General features: G+C 20.5%; 1 protein-coding gene across 1 annotated transcript; it reads right to left on the bottom strand.

The window, feature by feature from the left end:
• Positions 1–230: 230 nt before the first annotated feature.
• On the bottom strand, positions 231–16,871 carry Dpp10 (Dipeptidyl peptidase 10). The gene is made up of 16 exons (XM_011504480.1): positions 16,866–16,871; positions 16,633–16,794; positions 16,272–16,424; positions 15,745–15,872; positions 15,459–15,670; positions 12,900–13,063; positions 12,087–12,190; positions 11,084–11,204; positions 9,385–9,620; positions 7,902–8,203; positions 7,457–7,620; positions 6,158–6,300; positions 5,801–5,995; positions 5,037–5,197; positions 4,217–4,428; positions 231–413 (listed from the first exon to the last, which is right to left on the bottom strand). The coding sequence occupies exons 1-16, from the start codon at positions 16,869–16,871 to the stop codon at positions 267–269; spliced, it is 2,610 nt and encodes an 869-aa protein (XP_011502782.1). The 3' UTR covers positions 231–266.
• Between the last annotated feature and the right edge of the window lie 1,133 nt (positions 16,872–18,004).

The raw sequence follows: 18,004 nt of genomic DNA on the forward strand, positions 1-18,004 counted from the left end.
GAAGAATATTTAAAATTGTTTGTATAATAATTCTATTAATTGTATTATAAAACTGAAGCTCAATATTTTATGATTTATTAAATGCAGTACAATAAACTTTTTTTATTTGAATTATGATTCATCATAAATGAATGTAAAAGAAGCTTGACAAAAATAAATATAATTTACTAAATAAAGCATAGTTTTAGTTATTTAACTTTCATTTTTCATGTTTAGTATTTTTTTACTATTCTACTTAAAATTATATAATATTTATCACATTATTTTTATTGACTCCCAGACCCCCCATTACTTAAACCAGCCTTTGAATCGATTGGTATTTGTTTTGAAAAACAATCGTCTAAAAATTGTGCCATTGATAAGTATAAATGTTCCTTCACTCCAGCTAAACTATGACCAACATCAGGATACACCTGTAAAAATATCATTGTTACATATATATGTCAATATTTTTTTAAATAATTAATAACAGCAAAAATATTGTCAATAAATTAAATATTTTATTTTAATTTTTCATAAGTAAATATAATAATATTAAACATTAGTTTATATAACTATAGATATAGAAAATAGATTATGTATATATAACTATTTTTTTATATAATATAGATTTTTAATTTTTGTGGAATAATTTATTTTGTGAAATTATAATAATAAAATATTTTAATGTCTATATCATACCTATTTTATTGAAAGATTTTAATTAGTGGTAATATTATCTTTAGTACTGATTATGTAAAATAAGAAAGCAGATTGCCATTAGTAGGAGTTAAATTATTGTATTAGACTGAAGTATAAGAATAAGAAACGGCTAGTAAGTACTGACTACTAACATAGAATATTTCATGAAAAAAATATTTAAAATAAGTAATATGATTTTATACTCCGCTGTATATTAAAATGTGATACAAGTTTCATAAAACTTTTGATAAGAATAAATCATATCAATAATATTAAATGAAATATATCTAATATTAATTATTTGAAATTAAACATTTCAATATTGCTTAGATTATTATAAATACTTAATTTAATATTTTATAATATGTCTCATAAAATATTACATAGTTTTTTGAAAAAAATTATATATTTTAAGATTTTACAATTTGTATGAAAATCTTTTAAAATAAGTTGTTTTAAATTAATTCAAACAAATAATCTATAATTTTTACTAATTTTTTTGTATGAACATAATGATAAATACTTCTCTTATATATATATATATATATATATATATATATGACTGTGAGAATAATCGTATGAAAATAAACAAAATTTATAAATTTTATAGGGGCGATTTCTTAATTAAAATATAATATTTAGAATAGATATACAAAAATATATAAAGTTTATTTAATAGGTTGTATCAAATTATATCAGAAACATTGGGTTTTTCCATTGAAATAGAATTATATTTAAGGAGATTTCATTTAAAGTGTTAGAATATATACCAATCAAAATTAAAAATTTGAAAATCGTGAAGGTATATTTCAATACCAATCAATAGATAACATTATCAACTTTTTATAATATATTATTTAAATCTACAACATTAAAATTATAATCATGAATGATGATTAAGCCGTTGTAGCTATAAATAGCAATGTTTTACAAAAAACACGTGGTATCCAATATGGAAACTTAGAATGTGGCAAACTCGTATTCCATGCACAATAATTATGAAATAATGATAAGAGTCTATCTTTCTTTGATATAATATACTTAAATATTCTTAAAATCCAATTCTGTATTGGGAACATGTTTAAAACGAATGCTGATGCATCATATTTTTCGATAATGATAATGATAACGATACTTCGAAATACTATGGTTATTAGTATATTATAAATGGAGCAACAACTAAATGATGTTATCAGCGTAATTGATGTATTATCTTTCGCGCTGTCGTACTTAATATGCTACTTTACCATTAAGTAATTTCCATTCATACCTGTGTAGTGAGTTTCATCCGATCTATGGATAAAATATGGCGTATCATAAATCAAATGTAAATACTAGATCATTGAGCAATAAGATAAGATGAAGTACATAAATTAAAAATAAAATCAGTAGATTATAGAGTGGATAAAATCTAGATTATGGAACTTCCACCGTAACTTGCCTAGGTACTATTAAATTTTCTTGAGTAACGCAATAACTGGAAAATAATCATTACAAGATAATATTCAATAACCGTGAGTTTCTTATAGTAAAATTACAAATCTGAAATACAACCAAGTGTTTTATCATTATAAACAACCACAAGGCGTTTCGAAGCATGGAAAAAATAAAATTTATTCGTAAAATTTATTTAATTAAAAAAATTCGGACCTGTTTTTTCAAAAAATTACTAAAATTGTAACAGTGTATACAGCATAAGTATAATACAAAAATACATATTAAATGACGGAAGGTAATAGTCTAGAATACTCTAAATTCAATAGCACATTCAATAACTACATATATGCCCTGGACATCTTGACTCCAATCAAAATTAATTGCAATTTAAAATAAACTATAGAGTTATACACAAGACTAAATCAAAATAATTATTGAAAATTCAATTATCTTTAATAAATTCGAATGATTTTTAATAAATAGTATGTTGTTTTCATTTATAAATATAAAAAATCAAGATTCAGAATCATAGTACAAAAAATAATGTTTAACGAATTAATGAGCATCTAATTTTGATTTTAGATAATTTCTAAAATTCTTGATTGATGAAGTATATACATAAGTATTAAAAATTATGTGGAAACAAACCAAAATTAGAGGAAAATTCAGAATTAATTAAAAATCAATCAAGGTGCATAGCACTTTCGAATTGACCTATAATTTCGGTTTGTTTTCACACAATTTCTGATACTTAGAATCGTTATGTCTATATATATATATATATTATATATTATATATATATATATATATATATATATATGTATGTATATAATGCTTTTATTATCATTATAAAATTTATGAATTAATTAACGTGTCATTCGGATCAATTTATTACTTAAGTAGTATATGATACATTTTATTTAATTATTCACCACACATATAAAACCCGCAAACCTTGAATTTTTTCAATCTTTAAAATTTATGAATGGCTTTTTTGACACGATGCGATGATGAAAGGAATTAAATATAGAAAATAAATGAATTACACATTAAATATAAAGAATAAAAATAAAATAAAATTTATTTAAAAAAACAGCTTGAGGTATTGAAAGAAGGTAATACATTAAATTATAATATAGTCGAAAATGTATTTAAATTATCAAATATAAAAGATAGATTAAATCATTCAAGCTGAATATACTATATGATATATTTTGAATAATAATTTAAATATATCGATGCTTTCATATAAACAAACTAGCTACATAATACTTTTCGACATATTGTATTCTATATTGTATGATGAAGAAAGTAAAAATATATTACTACAGATTGTTGATAGTAATAAAAGATTAAAACGGAATGTGTAAAATACGAAATAGATGGTTGGAAATTAAGAGCAACATCTTAGAGAAAACTATAGAATCTCCTGCATGACCACACAGTCTGTTTGGTTGGAACTCCATTCGGTAAAGGCAGTAGAAGGAGAGTATAGATTATTATATTCATAGTAGTACCCATATATGTGGCTAATGGACACAGAGTTGTATTCTCAAGCTATGTATGTAATATCTTGAGATAAAATGTTTTTGCAATGGATATACACCAATTAAACATATTTTCAATGATACTTTAATATAAATATAAATTTCATAACTTAAATATTATTAATTTAATTGAAATTTCTTATAAGTAGATAAAAATAATTTGATACATATAGAGCTCTTCAGCAAATATTTATTTATTTAGTCAAATATAAACATAAATAACAATAAAGACAAAATTATTCAACTGATTATCAAGTAGTTAAAAATAAATCTGATATATATAGAGTTCATGATATCTTTATATATTTACTCAAATGTAAAAATAAATAAAATTAAAGAAAGAATTATGTCAGCAATTATATACTTTATTTAATTTTTTTTTCTTCTTGTACTTGTCAATGGAATACATTAATATACTTATTTCTCAATAATTATAGACAAATAAAAATATATTTTGCTTATTTTTTCGAATTTATAGTTATATTTTTCCTATGAAAAGTATTTTTGATTTACATATACATATACACAGTATATTAAAAAGAAAAGAGTACCTGTTGTCGAAATAGAATGCCTTTTTTTGCAAGATGATATGCAAGAGTCATAGATTGTTGAAATTGAACATTATCATCTGCAATACCATGCACCAAATAAAACATTTTATTTCTTAAATGCTCTACTTTATTACAGATATCAGCTTCAGCATAACCTTGATAATTGGATGTAACATTGGGTGATCCCATGTATCTTTCTGAATAAGCAGAATCTATTAAAAAAAAATTCATTATATACTTGAATAAATTATAAATTTTTTAAATACAATATTCAATGTATCAAATCTGAAAAAAACTTACATAATTAATTTGTATAAAATTTTAAGAAAATTTATAATTGCTCATACATATATAAAAATGAAATTTTTTATTTATGTATAACATTCCGTATTAAAATATAAATGTTTTTAACATTTAATTTATTGATTATTCCTTAAATGAAATAATAGTGTTGTGACATTTAATTGATTTAAAATAATAAAAATAAAATAAAATAGGTAAATAAATTTTATTATAAATCTTAAAAGATAAAAACCATGCATTAAATTCTAAATAATAATTCAAAATATTAGCTAAATATAATTCAAAATAAAATATTGACGTTCACCTATTTTAAGGAATATATTCAACAATGTTAAGAATTCTATTTAATGTAAATGGTGCTTATTAGAAAATCTCTAAGATACAAGCAAAAATTTTCTATAGAAATTAAATCAAGTTTATATTAATCAAAATATTTTTATTATCTTTTAGAATAATTAGATTAAAAAAAAATTTTTATAAGATATATGCAATGCATGATGTATAATAAATTAAATACCATAAAGTTTCCATGATACAATTGGGGCTACACTGATTCCACAATGAAAAACCTTCTGATCAGGATGCGCGAGGGCATGAGCAGCAACAAATCCACCATAGCTCCAACCCCAAATTGCTACACGTCGTTTATCCACAAAATGCAGCGAGTCTCTTAAGTATCTATTTATTATAATAGAAAATCTTATGTCTCATTTATTATTTTTAAATGAATTGTGTATTTAATAAATTTCGTTTGTTTATAAAATATATAAACGATTGAAAGCGTTAAACTTGAATGATAATGAATTTAGTTGATATTTTCTATATATTATTTTTCAAATATAATTAATTAATATATTTCTATTCAATTTGTTTAAGGAATTTATGTTTAACAATATCAAATAAATTATATATATATATAAAGAAATTTAATAATAAAGGTGTATAAATAAAATTATTAGAAGTGTAATAAAATAGAATAACATTTTATAAAACAAAGTGAGTATTTTATAATTATTTTATTAACAAAACAAACTGCTATGAATTAGTATAAATATAAGTTAATCGTAGGTAATTAGCCATAAATAAAAGGTATGAGAAACGAATACAGTGACGAAAAAAATATAGTTTACACATTAATACGTTAGAACAAAAAATTTTAATTTCAAATGGTAACGTTTAGATTACATAATTAATTAATTTATAAATAAAGTAATTGCTTGTTTATGAACACCAAAATATATGAATTAAAATAGAGACAAATCAGTAAACAGGAAGACTTACTCAGTGACTTCTAATTGATCAGCAACTTCCACTGTGCCTAGTCTATTATGAACCTCGTGTAAAAATTGATAGCCTTGACCTCCACTACCTCGACCATCAATTTGTGCAACGATTATATTTTTTCTACTGGCCAAATATGTATTCCAATCAATTTTGAATATGTCAGTAACCAGTTGTGTACCTGGCGCACCATAGCTACAGAATAAAATAACTTCTATTTAACTTTTTAAAAGCGATACCTCAAATACGTTTATTTTGTTATTTATAAGCACATAAGTACATTTATATAAATTTAGAATAATTAAGGGATAGATATAATATTCATATTTTCTTGTGCTTGTATACATTTATACATACACTTGTACTATTAGTGGATAACGAGTAATTTCATCTTCTCGAAGTCCAGGAGGAAGATATAATTTTACTTGAGCATTGTAGCCACCGCTTATTTGTACAGGAAAAGTCTTGATCTGTGGGAGGGCCAAATTTGCTATCTTTTCCTATAAATATTCAATAATTTCATTGTAATCTACATTTAATATAATGAAAAATATATGTAGCTTCATTACTTATCAAAACGATAGGGTTTAATATTTTTTATTTAATTTTTTTTATATATTAAGAAAATTTATATTTTTATTATAATTATAGAATTATATTAATCCAAAATATTGCTTAAGATCTGATTTATCTATTATATGTTTTATTTTTAAATTTAATACAAATATTTACTACCTTTTAAATAATTAACGAAATAAAAGTTTTAAATAATAAATTTTATTGTAACGAATTCTTATTTTGAAGTGAATTAAAAAAATTATACAAAATAATATAATTAGAAAAAAATGAATTATTGTATATCATAAAAAAAATTTAATTTTCTTCTATTATAAGTTATACTCAAAATATTTTTGATGAATTAAGGATCTATATAAGAATTATTTTTGAAAGGTTAAATTAATAATCAATATCTTATCTCTAATACATACACAATACATCTTAAAATTTAAGATATTTAATATTATGTAACTAAGTAAAAATACTATTCAACTAATATAATTTAATTACTTCATTAAAAATATTCTTTTTTATTTAATTAAAATAATGTTATACAATAATACATTATTTACTTTGTATAATATATGTATAGTAGTGATATTAATCTTTAACATTGAATTATTCTTTATTTTATAAATTAATAATTTAAAAAAACTGTATAGATAATTACATTATTTAAATTGCTAAATACAATAAAAATTTGCTTTTAAATATATTGATACATAAAACTTAACAATATATATTATTTAAATATATTTACAAACAAATTTATTATCGTAAATTTTTATGTTCAAAATATTGCATATTTTTTAATAGTCATGTATTTATATCTATTAAACAAAAATATACGTATAATAAAAATATAAGAAAAATATTAAATAATTTTAATATAATACATATATACTTTCATTTATATACATAATAATGCCTCAAGTGTACCATTTAAATTTTATGATTAATATAAAAAGAAAATGATGTTTTTTTATTGTTAGTCAAATGAATATGCCTTGTAGATTTATTATTATATAGAAATACATAAATTAATTCTCTTTATTCATAAGTGAAAAATGAAAAACAATTTGTACTGTTTATACTCACTTTAAGAAGAGCATTATTTTGTAATAATATAATAAAACGTGGCATTGGCATTTCAGTCTTGTAAAGGGTAACTGTTGGGATACCTGGACCAAGGCATTCCAAAACAAAGTATTCAAAATTTGAAGGAAAAATAGCATTATAATACTGACATGATTCCGGATTTTCTAAAAAGAAATATATTTTTTTATAATAAAAAGATTTTATAAAATAAAATTTAGAACATATATATTATATTTTCTTTAATTGCATGATAAATTAATCGCTCTAAAGAAAATTTCTGTCTTTATAAGTGTCAGTATGAAGAAAATAATTGTTATTACAGACTAATTTGACAGATTACGACTAAATTTTTTTTAAGTAATATTTTATGCTTATTAAAAAAATACTCAATTGTTCTTATATTCTTCCTGCTCTTAATTGTATAACAATACTATCAAATACTTACTGGACTGTTTAATCTTATTCTTATCCTGTATTCTAATTTCATAAGCTTTGGAGATTAAATATTCTTTTCTGACATTTTCATCGCCATTAAGTTTGTTAAAATTTCTATTAAGATGAATGTGATCAAAATCAAGTGTTTTTGCTGCATCATTATCTACAATATTATGATTTTCGTGTTTTGAGAAGACGCTGCAACTCAAGCATATTGCAGAATGCAAAGATCTACCGACTTGAGGAATTTGCGAACTCACGCGGTATAAATGACGCTGTGATGGACGATTCGTAGGTATTCCCATGAAGTATCTATTTAAACAACATAGCACAAATAAAAATGTATATAGTAATTACATACAATTCTATTTTCTGTTTTCATTTTAATTTGTTGCTTATTAATTAAAGGAAAATTTTGAATATCAAATATTTATTGTAATCAATTAATACATTAAGAATTAAAAAACACAATCATTTATAACTTTCTTAAAGTGAATAGTTTAATGCTGTAAACAAGAATATTTTTTAAAAAAATGTGATTTTCTAAGAATTTGTGTATTATAATAATCATTTATCTTTTATTCGAATGCTAATTATTAACCTTTTTCATATTAATAATCATTGTTTAAGAAAGAATTCAACATTATTTTAATATTTCATACTTTATTGATTATTTCATGATGATTACACTTATTAAATTAAATAATAGCATTAACAATCAAAATAATTTATTATGTTTATAAAAACCAAAATACCTTACAATAGTTCGTAGCTATCGTAAAAATATGTGTATATATATGTTTATTTATTTTTTTATTTTTTATAATCAAAATTTTTTAAGTGATATTTCTAATTTATGGGAACATATTTAGATTATCAATTTATATGTATTTACTCATAATATATGAATAATATAAATTAATTATTATTAGAATATATAAAATCTGTTGGTGTAAGTTTTTTATTTATAAAACATAAAATTGATTTTAAATGAAATTAAAATAAAAAACTGTATGAAAAGTTAAATACTTAATATTTAAATGAAATTCACTTTCTTATTTGGATTTTTATTTTATATTGACAAGTTTGAGCCACTAGTAATATTTTTTTAAATTAACTTAGATCTTTAATGAATTTTAATGTCTGTGTTAATAATATTGGAATTTTTAAAAATGATTTTTATTTTCTGCTTTATTTATTTATTAAATAATTTGTTTTCTTAAATATTGACAATAAAATAAAAATTCGACATATATACCAATGTATTTTTTATTATGTTTTTAATAAGTACAATAAATATTTAAGTTAAGATTAAGAAATTATGTGTAAAACATTTTTAGTAAAAACTTTGGTATAATTTCTCAATAATCAATAAAATAATAAAATTATCACTTATTTTTGAATTTATAATACAAATTTTATTAGTTTATGTAATATTTGTAGTATTACTGAAATGGTTAATAATATGCAATAATATTAAATATAATAGTTACATAGTATTATTAACTTGGTCCCAAGCAAGTATTCTGGTAACTTCAAATTTCCCATGAGTTAAAGGTACAATTTGTTCTCTTAAAACATTAACCCATACTATATGTTTGTAGAATCCTGTTGGGCCATCTTTTACCGGAGCAATAGTAATATAACTTGAACCATTTGTTGAAAAAACAGGAGCTTCAGGTGGAGTATCAACCCAACCGTGATTTTCACCAACTATTCTCTGAATTTCCTGCAATAAATTTTAAATTCTATGATTATTCAATATATATAACACAGCATATACTTGACAATAACAAAGAAAAAATAAATTATATCTTACATGATTAATACATATAACTTATACCTGCGGCCCCTACTTACAATCATTAATAAATATGATATTCTAACTTTTATTCAAGCATTTAAGAATCACGATTAGTAAGAAACAGCATAAATTGAACGCTATAGGTAACAGCATAAAAACACTAATTTTTAAATATCTATATTTAAAATATAATTATAATAATCTATAATTAGATACAATTTATTTAAATAGAATATAGTTTATATAGTTTTGTAATACTGTTACATAAATTAAACCTTGTTTATATAAAATAAATGAAACCAACCAAGTTTAAATAAATTTTTTTTTAAATACATCTTAAAATACAGTGATAAAGTAGTTTTAAAACTTAACTTAATTGCAATTATTTGATTTATTTAATAACAATTATTTGTTTATTAAATAAAGAAGTATTAAAAAATCAATTTTACATGATTAATAATAATAATTTTAGGAATATGTTGATACATTTGATATTTTATTTGAAACTTCAAGTAAAATCATAATCTGTTTAGATGAAATAAATTTAATTATAATAAATAAATAAAATATTAATCTTACTAATTGAATAATAATTAAATCTTTTTCTTCTACTTAGTCTTAATATAGTTAACAATATTAAAATAAAATAATCAAGTAAATGGGTAAACAATAGTATTCTATATAATTATTAAAATAAATTATTAAAAAACTCATATAAATGTATAATTCACTATATTGATTTAGTCATAAATACAAGGAAACTTAAATTGTAAATGAATTAATAATATAACACTGGTTAATATAATAATAATTTGATCGTCATTCAGTTTATAATTAAATATTATAAACAAAATAATTACATTATACAATTACAAATTGCATTTTGAATTTGGTTCCTATAAATTTGGAGTTCAAATCATGAAATTTTGAATACAAATATAAAAATAAAATACAAATAATCAAATAAATAAAATAAATATATTAAAATAAAGAATGGGAATATATCATTCATAATAGATATTTGATGAAGCACAATATACACTGCACGAATAAAAAGAATAAGTTAAATATACGAATTAAAAAAATGATAATGAAATATTAGAATGAATTTTTTTTTCTAATCAAGCATTAGAATTAATCGTTTTATGATTTATAATACAATAATTCAATGATTTAGTGTTAAGAACAGTGTATAATATTTTATGGTTAGATATATATTTAATTATTGTATATAATCATTTTTATAAGTATTTTTAAAATAATAAATACATAAGATATTATTTTGAACATTTAAAAAACAGAAGTATAATAAATATACTGGTATTCACATTTACTAATAAAACTTGATATTTAGTGTAAATTATTTAAAAGATCAATTTATTACAAACCTGACATTTCCATAATGGACTTTTGCAAACTGTTACCACAGAAATATTTTGTGGTCGATTCATCCATGTTATACATATTTCTGTTGACGAAATCCAGGATGCAGTAGTAAAGTAGTGTTCGCTATAAAATGTAATATCCTTATAATATTTTATTTTATTAACTACTTAGGTATTAAAAATATAAATATAAATTAAAATTGTACATTAAAAATATTAAAATTTGTGGTCAAAGTTTAATTCTAAAATTATTATTATATGACTAGTATGAATAATTATTGTCATTTCCTTTAAATCTTAATATTTGATCTATAAATGTCATAAAATATGTTATGGTAATTTTATATCATAAAATTATTATATTATATACATTAATTTATACTTTTTTAATTGTACGTTTTTTATATAAAAAATATTTTATAATTTGATTGTTTTAAATATAAAAAAACCTATGCATTCATTGAGCTTTGTTAATCATAAGATATTTAATGGTATTTTCAAACTGAAATTATTGTCTTAAATATAAATTAGAATAGATTTATAAAAAATATTTGTTTTCTGAAATACAATATTATAAGAAAAAGTGATATACATCTTAAAAAGACTGTAATAATATGAAAAATAAATTATACCATTTGTCAAAAAAAAAAATTTAAAGAAATAATTATTTTATTATAATAAATTTTAAGAGATAATATAATTACAGAAAATTAATTTTAATTTTTAAACAAGTATAAAATTCAATTATAAAAAATTGTAACTAAAGAAAATATTTTAATATATATGTATTATTTATTTATTTGACAATTTTTAATTATTTTTTTAGAATTGTGAATAACTTACATTATATACACAAATATTTAAAATACAGATAATATAGAATATATTCTGGAAGAAAAATATGGACCAATTAGTATTTGGTATATTTTTATGGGTATAATATACACAAAATTCAAATTAGAATTGTAATATTTTTATATATTTCAAATCAGATTAATAAACTCACGCATTCGCAATGATAGGCGGCGGTTTCACTAATTTTGTATGTATATTTTTGGGATCAGCTAAGTCAGCGACAAACAGCATCACCAGTGGGTTGGGAGTATCGGGCTATAAAATAAAATATGTAATTATCGTTTTCACTTATAAACTTTATACAGAATTTAATTATAAATTTATTTTTAATTTGTTCTAGTTTAGAATCAACAAAAAACTTTATATATTTTATATAATATTATTAAATAATATTTTATATATTATGTATGAAATGTAAAAAAATATTTTAAATTATATAAAAATAATTTTCGTTGCTAAACTTTGCATACAAAGTAATTAAAACATTTTGAATTTAAATACATTCATTTTAAATACAATAAACATTAACGGAAATTTTTGTGTAAAATATTTGTTGCATAAAAACGGAATTCAATGAAAAGTTTCATTTAATAAGTGCGATTAACTGTAAAATCAATATATGCTAATATTTTTTCAAATTATACATAACAAATTATATTTATAAAATGTTTTAATTATTCTTGGCAAATAAAATATAACATAAATTAGTTGATAACTATTAAAACAAGGACTTTATTAAATTGAGAAAATAATATATTTAAATTGAATTTATAATCAGACTACTTTTAGTATTGTTTATTTTGATTAAAGATATTTTACTTTTCTTATAAAATGTATGTAAACTGTAAAAACTAGATAACATTACTAAAATTAATTTTTAATTTTTTATATTTTACTTTTTATAAATACAGAAATTTTATAAAAGATATCTGCATTAATGCAAAATTTATATAAATAAAAAAACCTTTGGATAGCGTAGTGATCGAATATCAGGATATAGTGATTTGTTGATATTTCCATACCAGGAAGTATGCATTTCTCCAACCAAGGAATCATTGAAACTTGCATAAAGGAGAATATGCGAATCTTTTGACATCCATATTGCTTCTGAACTATGCAAAATCTCTTCTGTAAATATACAATTAAATGCATTTTGTGAAAAAATAATATTCATTGAAAATATATCTAATCTTAAAACAATTATAGTAAATAAATTTTAAAATTTTAAACTTAAACCATAATTACTTTATAATAAATAATAAAAATACTTTATAAAAGTCTATAAAATTTATATAATATAATATATATTAATAGAATACTATTACTAAATATATTATACCAGATTATAATTATAATTTTTTTATTGAAACTGAATTAAAATTATGAATAAGACAGAATTAAATTTACCAATAATCATCTTTGATGAAAGCATAGTGTGGCAAAAAAATAAAAAATTGAAATCTTAAAAACTTAAAAAGTTAAAAATTTCTATTATTTGATTGTTGAAAAGTGATTAAAATGAAGGTACAATGCACATGCTCAAATATGTAACAAAAGCTCTTTTATTTTTTATAGGTGCTATATAGTTATATAGTTTAACACATAAATATATTAAATAAGAACATCTACTTAGTTTTATTTAACAAATTTTTAGTATTATTTAAACCTTTTTGCATGTTTCTTGGTCAATAACTTTAATTTTAACATAATATTGAATAATAAATATTTAAAATTTGACATAATTATTCATTATTTTATGATATACTTATTACATTTGCATGTTATATAATGATAGTAACTGTAATAATAAATTATAAACATAATAGAATGCTAATAACTACAAACATTATTCCAATAGGTTAAAAATGTTATGGTATTATTTGTTTCGAAAGACTTACAAATGTAAACCAATTTTAACATAGATTTTAATAGTTAAGTAGTAATTTAATATAGATAAATTTTAATATAAATTATAAATTGCAGCTTAGAAGCACTAACTTAAGTTGTTCCTCCTTGTCTACATTTTCTATAAAGATAATATAAATTTTTGTGTACATCACGTTGAAGAAAAATACGAATATTCATATTTTGTATATCATATTGAAGAAAATCCTAATATTTATTTTTTTGTATATCGTATTGAAAAATGGGGCAATTTTCTAATTGCTATTTTTTTGTGTATTTCTTCTAACAAATAAATGTACTTCTTTTGTAAAAAAAATTGATGTTAATTATTTCTTCGTTATTCACTATCTTTTAATGTGGAGCCTATATATTAATAAAGATAATAATTAAATATTAATCAAAAACTTATTAAGATAATCTTTTAGCAATATTAACAAAAGCAAAATACAAATTGAAACATTAAGTTGGAATCATAATAGAAAAATTGAATTTCTCACACAGAATTCTTTCTACTATACAGAAATATAAACGAATAGACTCATTAAAATAAGGCAAAACTGGTAGTGAAATTTTCAATAAATTAGTTTGATAAATTATTCAATAATAATGATATGATTTTTTTGTTATTCTAATAAATTAATTTTCAAATTTAAATGAACTTAAAAAAATTAATGTATAAAATTATAACTGAATAATAGGATATGGTTTATACTATTAAAAAATTTATGAAGTATATATGTTTAAAATAAATTAAAAATATAAAAAACTTCAAATAAAAAATATGTATTTATATTAATTTTATTCAGTTAGTATTTTAATCACCTTATGAATAAAATAGAATTTATATAAAATTTATATAGTTTAATATAATATATATAATATAATATAATTTATAAATTGTGAAGTTAAAGCCTTAAATGTATTTATTTCACATTATTTTTAAATTTATGATGTTTTTTATATTCAGAAATTGCTTATTATTTGATAGAATCCAATAATTCAATAATTAATATATTATGAAAATTGAGATATTAGTCACACATACAATTAATACAATATTATAAATTACAAGGTCATAGATGACAAGTGACTAGGTAAAATATCTATTATGAACTGATGCTTTAAATTAACTGGGCATATATATAATCAATGTGTTGTATTTATAAAATTAATAGTTAATAAATTGTATAACATACTTGCTTAGAAATAAATATTTTAATTGCATGTAGAATGAATGGTATAATAAATAGAAATAAAAGACAATTAGACTTAAATATGTGATAATTCAAGGGCCAAACAGTCTAATTTGAAAAATTATACAGAAACAAAGAATGCATGCTTGAACTATAAACTTCCCAATATTATAAATTTTGGAAAGGAAGAAACTAACCAATGTATGTATAGCTTGTATATATCAAAATATGTTGAACATTTATTCAAGGTTCATGTTGAATATGAATAATATACAAATTTTAGAAGGTTATAAATACAAAATTATAATTAAAATGGTCTGAATTTACTTCTTATTCTATTGTGTTGATCATGGAATTTTATATTATAAAATGTATGTATTACTGATTAAATATTTCTATAAGACATTATTAGTTTGGAAATATACCTTCATACAGCCAATCAGGTAATCCATTAGATAGAATGCCAGGTATAGCAGAATTTGTAACACGATAACGTAAATTATTGAATGGCTCTGTTAAATAATATATATCATAGTCCTGAACTATAATAAGGCCATGTCCATGAGGGGTCCATTGTGCCAAAAGTAAATATGGATGATTATTTTTTTCAGAATTCATTGCCAGTAAAGCTGTTTCTCTGTAATATTTTTGTCAATTTTATAATCATTAATTGTTTATCCTTATTTATTTTGGTTTTAGTTACATACTTACCTGGTATTGACATCATAAACTATATATTGCGCTAAGTATGAATATCGAAATAATTTTTTGACATTTTGAGTTAAGAGCAAGTACTTATGGTCAGGAGATAGAGAGAATTTTATTGGAGCAAGTCTCCTCTGAAAAAATAATTATTGATTTTGTATGTTTATACATGTAAATTAATCATTAATTTCTAAAGTCTTCAATATATTTAATTCATTATTAATTACACTTATTTTTTATCATGATTCTTAATATAAACAATATTTTGTTAAAAATAAGTACAAGTAACAGAAAAATATCGTTTATTTAATAATACAAACAATTATTACAAACTTTAAGAAATTTTAACATAAGAGAACTATAACAAATTTTAACTTAAAGAAATTTTCAACAAATTTTAAGAAATCATTAAATTTTTGTATAAAAAATAATAATTAATTCGTTATATCATTAATGCGTGATTAATTAAAACTAGCTAAGCTCTGTGAAAAAAAAACAAAATTAATATTAAGCAATGATTTTTATATACTTACAAAGGTCTCATTCGGCATTAAGCTCCAAGAGGTAACATTAGGATCAGATGCATCAAGAAGGGAAATCCCACCCCAAATGTCACGGTAACATATATATCGGTTACTCACCCACGAACCGTTAAAGAGCAAAGGCAATAGCTCTCTATATAATACCTGTAATATATCACTATTATTATCTGAATAAAACTGTATATCTTTATTATTTTTGTAATTTTATTAAAGATAATTAAATTTTACATGTATCATTTTAAAATTAAATCAAATATAACATTTTGTTAATTAATATGAATTACATAAGTACGATAAGAAAAACTACAAAATTTTTAATGTGAAATTTTGGAATTGTAAGTAAACCTCTCACCTCCGAGAGTTTTATACGAGAACCCCTAATTCGAGGTCCTTCTTCTGGAGGTGTTAGCAGTACAACAGATGTAACAATTAGAGCGAGAACTGCGATGATAACGAGTAGAGCAATCAGTATACCGCGCCAATTCCTTTGATTTGGATTTGCCGAAACCAATTCCTATGACATTTTCGTATATCCTAAATCTTTGAAACAAATAGTATATTTAAAAAAAAAAAAAAAAAGCCAACTGTCATTTTAGGTGAATAATTGAAATTTTAATTTATTTTATATAATTTAGTTTTCAATTTAAATTTTAATTATGAAATGGAACTAATTAATATATAACATTAACATCGTTACGAGATTCAAAAATTGAAAGAATATAATTATTAACGAATTATAATTTGGCGAAAACATATTATAGAAGAATGTTTGTATTTTGAGTTGAAAAAATAATGTGGTACAGAAATTCTATCAAGGATATTGAATAATAGTAAAAGACATATCTACATGTATTTGTAAAATTTATACAGAAAAGGAATAGTTTCAGCAAAATTCATCGACATACAATAAATATGCATTAAATACTTTTGTTCATTTATTTTAATTAAGTTAATCAATTTTTTAACAAAATACTTAAAAAAATTATATTTACATAAATTAAAATATCACAAGGAACTAAATATGAATTACATAAAAGATTTGAAAATAATTTTTAATATCACTTTATTAATATTTTGGTTAGTATATTTAAAAATAATATGTATAATTTTTTTATAAGAGAATACTTTTATTAGTTACAATATGAGATCTTATTTTGTACTTAAAATAAATTAAATAAACTAAATTAATATTTTATTTATATTATTAATCTCCTGTTGATAATAAATTTTATAAATATGAAATAGTTAACATTAGCCACACATATATTTATTTTTATATCATAAATAAACTCTTTCTTTTATTTTGTATTAAATAATATTTATAAATAATATTTATTAATTCTCCAATGTACTCAGTACCATTACAATTTTAATAATAATTTATACTTAAAATCACTTGCTTGTGCGTGCTAATTTTGTTGATATCACGAATTTATATTTATTACATTTCATTAAAATTTTAATTTAATGTTCTTTTATAAATGTACTTCTTTTTGTATCAGATTCATTCAAATTTTGTCCAATAGAACTGCTCTAGATGATTATATAAATATTTCATAATAATTATTCATATATCTTATTTAGTTCGATATGTTTAAAATATACAAAATATTTGTAGCTTTATAGGAAGAATCATTTTAAATTTCCTTAGGTTCCCAAGACAATAATATAAATTTTCAAACCTTATTAATTAGTTTATAATTAAATGATTTAATTTAAGTTTT

Source organism: Ceratosolen solmsi, unplaced genomic scaffold, assembly GCF_000503995.2.
Source record: "Ceratosolen solmsi marchali unplaced genomic scaffold, CerSol_1.0 scaffold17, whole genome shotgun sequence".
NCBI classification, from domain to species: Eukaryota; Metazoa; Arthropoda; class Insecta; order Hymenoptera; family Agaonidae; genus Ceratosolen; species Ceratosolen solmsi.